The sequence below is a fragment of the Sceloporus occidentalis genome, unplaced genomic scaffold (genome assembly GCF_023333645.1).
Source record: "Sceloporus occidentalis isolate IW3139 unplaced genomic scaffold, rSceOcc1.0.p SCAF_32, whole genome shotgun sequence".
NCBI lineage: Eukaryota > Metazoa > Chordata > Lepidosauria > Squamata > Phrynosomatidae > Sceloporus > Sceloporus occidentalis.
The window spans coordinates 3,899,902-3,907,128 of NW_028317012.1; the positions used below are offsets into that span (position 1 = coordinate 3,899,902).

The following is a 7,227-nucleotide window of genomic DNA, read 5'->3' on the forward strand; positions in this document are numbered from 1 at the left end:
CCTCTTTGGACATTGGACCAGTTAGAGACTGATGCCTCTAAGTATACAACTCGCCACCCTTTTTGTATTCACTGTTGCTTTATCACATTGCCTACCTACTTTTATGATGTATGAAAGGAAATACATAAACACATGAATGAGTACTCAAAGAACAAAACATAAACGAGGCATGACACAATAATAGAGAGAATTCATGTAACCAGTAGCCCATCATACCTGCCACATGCCATTTACCAGTTCCTTAGTTCTGTAGAGATATGGACTGGGACTCTTCTCGTTATACCAAAGCCTTGAAAAGTCAGCCAGCATAACTGCCTTCTTTGAGTCCAGCGGCAGTGGATTCCATCCTCCAAGTACCGGCGCTACATCGGCTTTCACTGCTTCTTCTACCACCTGGGGTGTGCAAGGACTGAAGGCCAGAAACAGACATATGAGTGCAGAGCAAATCATTGTGCTACCCGGTTTCTGCGCAGGAATATGAACACTGGGTCCTTGAATTCCTGAAATATAAGTAGCTGCACCTCATGTATAAGCAAACACATCTAATCCCTTTCTAGCGCATGTATTAGTCTGTGGGAGATGCAAGAATATGATATTGTTCAGAGCAAATATTGTACAAGAGAGGCAAACATTTAAAGTGTGCTTTTTGCTTCTCTTCTAGAATGTAAGCTCTTAATGCTAGAACAATGTCTTATTATATGGACAAATATATTTGAAGACCAAAATGCCGTTCACAGGACCCCTCTTCCCATATACCTGTTTATATTTACTCAGGTTTTGATCCTTGCTTTTGATCCTTGAGAAGTTACACCTCTGCCTTCCCAATACAGTGTCTCTTCAGTACAGGATACCTTAAGTTCATTTGTACATACTATAATACATTTATTATAACACAAGCAGTGGTAGACCACCAGCCTCCATGGCCAGTGTCCCCTTGCCAGATGTGGCCCATCAAGCAGTAGACCACATTGTGATGCACCAACACAATGGTGCATTGTCACCTGTATTTAAGCATGGATTTCAGCATTATACAAGTAAACTTTACACACGAAATTAAAGTTAAATGTGAAGGAGTTAACTTTAGACCGAGAGATTTGTGGTCAGATCCTGAGAGTCCCCAGATAAAACAATAATCACACATGGTCAGTGTAACCATTTGGACACCCTAGGCAAACATACATTTTCATTAACCCTACCAAGGCCCATCCTTGGCATGAAATATAACTTGCAATTAATCTTTTACACAGTATTGTATCAAACGATTAAGTTGACTTTCTTCAAGCACCTAAATCTATACTGTATGGCCAAAAGTATGAAGACTCCTGAACATCATTCCTATATCAGCTTGTTGGACATCCCATTTCAAACCATTAGGGCTGGACTGGCCCACCGGGAAAGCCGGAGATGTCCCAGTGGGCCGGCCTGTTCGGAGGCTGGTGAAGTATAGGAGACGCGCTTGTGCGTGCCATACCGCCTAATGCTTCAATGAGCCTCACACAGTCACCAAAGTTCTTGTGTGGCAGTCAGTCCCGTGGAGGAGTTGTCGGAGGAAAGCACAGAAGAGGCAGGAAAGTCAGGAAAAAAAGTAATGATTATGGTACTAAAAAATAGTACACAAGGCAATTGGGACAACAATACACGATGGAGGGAAGGCTGGGGCATTACATAGATCAATACTAAAGGGGGTGCTGGCTAGGGCATACATACACAATGGAGGGAGGCTAGGACCAATTAATAAGGGTGCAGGGGCATTAATACACAAGGGGGGTTGGCTGGGGCATCACATAAATCACTACTAAAAGGGGGGCTGGCTGGTGGTATAAACACACAATAGGGGTCTGACTGGACGGCAAAAGTACACATGAGGGCTGGCTGTGGGCAATATACAAGGGGGTGGGGGTATCAATACACAAGAGGGGGCATCGAAAAAATCAGTACTAAAAGGGGCTGGCATGGGCATAGATACACAATGGGACGCTGTCTGTGGGCAATACACAAGGGTGTCGGCCCATCAAAGAAATCACTTAAGAGAGGGGCTATCTGGGGGGGATTCACAAGAGGGCAAAAACACAAAGGGGGTTAACAACAAAGCAGTGTGAAAAATATATCTTTGTATTGTTGTAGCTTTGCCCATCCATATGTGGGTGTTAGTGTTGCAGAGCCTGTCCTGATGTGTGTGTTTGGGTGTCGGTAGGGCAGAGCCTATCCTAGTGTGTCCTGTGGCATCACTGTGGCAGAGCCCGTCCTAGTGTGTGCTTGGGTCTGCCACCTCCTGGACATGACACCCTAGGCCTGGGCCTAGTCAGGACACTTCATATACATTTTTTAGGGGTCTCCCTGGGACACTGAAGTATAAGCAAACTAAATTAAGAAAATTGAGCAGGGACTTGTGAGGTCATCAAGCATATTAACTCTACATCTAACGCTATATCGATCCGCTATAAAGCTTGCAAATTATTAAAAATGAAATGCATTACCATTTTTGAGTTTTATATATTTCTATAAACTGGTAGATGTCATGTTTTTGTTATGTTTCTGCTATAAACAATGTTTAAACCAATAATATTTCACAACAAACGGTTGGTAACCTAGTAACTGAAGGAGACTTCTGGTGAAACCATATAAGAAGCACGAAAAGAGTAGCGTGGCATAACAGTTACTATGGCAACACCCATCAACTAAAACGGCAGGAAGCGTAGTAGTTTCAGCCTGTGTAGTTATTTGCATAGCTGAGAAGATGGGCGGAGCATCACAATTCGGAGTGAGCCTGTACTTCCTCCTCCTCCTATGGCCTCGGAGTGGGCGTGGCCCCGGCGATTCTTCCTTATTGTAGGGGGTACCCGAGTGGTGTCTGTATTTCCTGTTTATTGGTAAACTCAGATATATATATAAACTGGTCATATTGATGCAAATAGGATTTAAGCCAATTAAGTTAGCGATGAAAATCACCATACAGGAACCATTTAAGGTTCGGTGGCTCCATAGTGCAGGGCTATGTTCACTGGTGGTTTCACTTTCACTTAGTAAATCTAGTTTGATGTTTTATTTTACCTCAGGGGAATTAAAAGAGCGCGCCATACAATATCAGGGGGAACACAGTAGCAGTGTATTTGTCCCAGTGCTTTGGGTTTGTACTGACCCGGCTCTGACAGGTGCGTGCGGTTTTAATGGCTTTGCTATGCGGGTAACTGGGGTGAGTGCCCAGTGCCAATGTGCGTAAAGATGTCTGCTTATTTGTTTGGCAGGTGTAATAACATGAATAAGAAGATGCGAGACCCAGCTGTTGTGCTTCCCTTGTGTGTAACATGCATGATTGTGTGCTCTATTACATTGGAAGTTCTTTATCTCATTGTACGGGGCCCGGGAAATGGGCACTGGGCCCTTTTAATGCTGACGTCATTCCTGTTATTTAATGTTGTGGGAAACATGTTGAAGTTTGTTCGGAGTAACCCGACCATTCGAGGAGTCTTCCTGGAGCGTGACGGTGTGGGGCAAGGCTGGTTGTGAGTATGGCTGTCTTACTATTTAACTCTTTCCATTCTTTACATGCACTTCTTCAACCTGTCTCTGCTGGCACCTTTCAGCACACGCTATGCCAATTGCCCCATTCATGCGCTATACATAGTAGTCTCCAGTACAAGCCTCCAATGGGGTTAGCTTCGTAATTCTTTCTGGCGCCCCCATTTGCAAATGCAAACCAAGGAAAATGTTAGCCCTATAGGTTTAAAGGAGAAAAGTTACACTGCTGGCACCTTGTTGGAAACAATCATATAATGGCAAGAATACACTGATTGTAAACTCTTTTTTTTATGGCCCAACACTTTGCCTGTCATGGATAATCATAACTTTCTGGATGTGGCTACTCGGAGCCCCTTCTTGCGAGGAGGTGGTCCCGCTGACGCACGCTTTTGTTGAGGAGTCCATTTTTTTTTTACTGGTGGTGACACGGAGAAGCGAACCCCAGAGACTTTCCCAGATATGTGGTTAATACAGAAAGTGTAAGGCATTCCTTTCAAGCACAATCTACAAAGCTAAGCTCATCAAACGGATTTTTGTGTACAAGTAGTATGTTGGTATAAATTATGAAATGTACCAATATGCCTTACATAAAAATGATCTATGTTTGGACAGCACGTTGTTTTCGTTCACAGAATATGTGGTTCTTCTTTTTCCCAGGTACTGCTACAGCTGCCAAACACATGTTCCTCCAAGGTGTCACCACTGCTACAACTGCAATGTGTGTGTTCTTCGACGTGACCACCATTGCACCTTGTTAGGACAGTGTGTAGGACATTCTAACTACCGCTATTTCATTTGTTCTTTGTTCCATGGCTGGTTAGCGCTGCTTCTTGCAACAATTCTCAATGCTGAGATCTTCATTGAACTGTTACACGAAGGTGTTAGCTTCCATAGTCTATTCCTGCTTCTCATGCCGTGGATGATGCTGGTAACAGGTAATTGTCATTCGTTCACCACCTTTCTTTGAGTGTAACCTCTTTGCTGATTTTAGCCATTTCTAGAATTTTGCAGTGTCTGGAAATATGTTATTGAGACCTCATCCCCTATAACCTTTTGAGTTTTGTTTCCGAAATGTGTTATTTGACATGTAAAGTATTCAACTTAAAACTCTCAAACCTTAGTCCACCCTACCCTATTATAAATATACCGTGCAGACCCCCTGTAATGTCATTAATAAATATGTCTAACTGAGCAGACCCCAAGACTGACCTCTGAGGAACCCCATGGTAACCTTTCTTTTATTTTAATCAGTTCACTGTGACATTCTGTAGCCTATAATTTAGTCAACATTGAATCTCCCCAAATTACATTTAAAGCCAATTGTTTCTGTTTTCTCAAAGTCATGGAATAGCCTTTCTTTTCGGTCTAAATAATACTCCTAGGAATAGAAACATAGTGGTCCCACTGATGGTCATGGAAAGGTCTGACAAGTAGAGGGAATGGCATGTTATTTTATCTTACTGAGCTCTAATTGAACACATTTGCTATTCATTAAGTATTTGGGGCAGTCAGTCATTCAATAAATCCATTATGCCCAATTTACCTGTAATTTTAATCTAAAAACAGTTGGTGTATGTAATCTTTTATGTGATCATTTTAGCCACTAGATTTCCCAGATAACTGTAAATTAGATGCCCCAAAACATTTCTCTCGCTAGAGGTGTCCTCTTTTCCTTAATTTAGATCTCTGTGTTAGTTTATTCGTCCTGAGACATAATTAGAAATTAAAATCTCTCAGTAAGACCGTCTGGTACAGCCTTTGCTAGTTTAATGACAACATTTGGTAAGTTGTTGTGGTTCTGGAGTCCAAATGCAGGAAAAGATATTCTTTCAAAACTTCTAGTCATTGGGAGGACCTGAGTGGAACTAACTACACAGGGCAGAGTGTGGATTTAACCAGAAAGGCATGATGAGAGCCATGCTGAAGGTGTCTAGGTCATAAAACAACCAGGCAATGAGTGCCTGCTCAATCAGGAGTCTGCCCACAGGACAGAAAGACTGTATCTAGCCAGAATCTGAATCTGAATGTGGGTCTATATTCATGGATTCAATATCATTCAAGTTTCATACTATATCCAAGTTTTATACTAGGATGGTGCTTTTACGCATCTTCCCCCATCCCCACAATTTTTTATGGATCATCTATTCTATCTCCTCGTCCTATGACCTAGGCCACCTCCAAATTAAACGTCAGCCTTTTAACTTTTCCGTTGTGCCATTTATTCTTCAACCTCCCGCAAAGAGGCTTCATGGATCTATGGACTGTTATTCCTCAACCCCTTTCAAAGACCAATTTGTGTGAAGAAAATGATAAAAAAAAGAAATTTTACAAAACATGTTTACATCAGTTTCAGTTTCCCATTTGTTATGTAGTTTTCTGTAACAATTAAAAATGTTATTACACGTGAGGCATTTAGTGAACATTTGTGCTGTATACAAAAGATCATGTCCTAACTATGTACCTGTTATTTAATTGTTTTAACAACTTAGGTCAAGTGGCACCATCAACCTTTATATTTGCTTTTGTGGCTGACACTTGTGTAGTGGGGCTTCTCTTCTGCTTTGCCTTCCTCGCCCTGCACTGTTCTCTTCTTTATCATGGAGCTACCACTAAGGAGTGGTTTGGTGGCCATGCTTGCGCTTATGACCTTGGCTGGAAAAGGAATCTCAAGAGCTTCTTGGGGGAGAGATGGTACCTGGTCTGGATCTCTCCTTGGATAGAATCAAGATTAATTGGCGATGGACTTAACTTTGAAACTAGGGAAATCACAGACACTATCTCATCCAAGGTGTCTGATTATTAATATCTCCTCATGGGATATTGCAGTATCCCACTTAATAAGGTACGTAGCTCAATTACTGTGTCAGGTGTTTCATATAAAGGAGTAAATGTATGATTGTGTCATGAGTAGAGCTTCCTATTGTCCCAATTTCTACACTGATATTGATGCTAGAGAATGTTCAGGGGAGGGCTGCTAAAATAATGAATGATTTGCAGGATGCACATTATCAAGGAAGAGGAAATGCGATTGAAATAAACATCCCTCCTGTACTTTATCATTTCATGTGTTTGTTCCTAAGGAGGAGAAGTGATGGAACAAGAAGTCATAATCTAAAACTAGAGGGTCGGAGACTTGTATGGAAGTTTTAGTTAACTGGTAGATAAGGTAAAAGTTTTCCAGCAGACATAGCATAGGCTAATACAATGAGGAAATCTAACAGGAATATGGCTATCTTGGCTAAGATGAGACCAAGGACTGATTAGAAAACAACAGACAGACCAGATGAGCTGAATGTTTGTTTGTTTTTTTGTGTTTATTTTGCCTTCAAATGTTATGTCCTTCTATAAAAGACACTCCTGCCGTTTAACGGATATGACAGCTGAGCAGTTCCTTTAAGTTGTAGTGGTGCCCTCCTTGCAAATGTATAGAAGGGATTCTGCAAAATCTTCATTTTCCGGCTATTTGCCGTGTAGATGCGTTCAGCCAAACACATCTAACGCATCAGCTGCATTCTCTGAACGTGAACAAAAACATACAAGCGATCCCGTTGATTTCCAGCAGCCAATCAGTGGTGGGAAATGTCACTGTTTCTTCCCATTCCTAGCATAGTTATTTAGTCAGTAGAGTACTTGGTCATGTATGCTTTGTAGATATTGGATGACACTTGCAGCAAATCTATTTTCACCGTATCAAAAGCTATCCTGCGT

General features: G+C 41.7%; 1 protein-coding gene across 1 annotated transcript; it reads left to right on the forward strand.

The window, feature by feature from the left end:
* The first annotated feature begins 3,255 nt into the window (after positions 1-3,255).
* Positions 3,256-6,322, forward strand: LOC149298552 (putative palmitoyltransferase ZDHHC24). The gene is made up of 3 exons (XM_089487314.1): positions 3,256-3,503; positions 4,177-4,454; positions 6,009-6,322. Exons 1-3 carry the CDS (start codon positions 3,256-3,258, stop codon positions 6,320-6,322), a joined length of 840 nt encoding a protein of 279 aa, XP_089343440.1.
* The last annotated feature ends 905 nt before the right edge of the window (positions 6,323-7,227 follow it).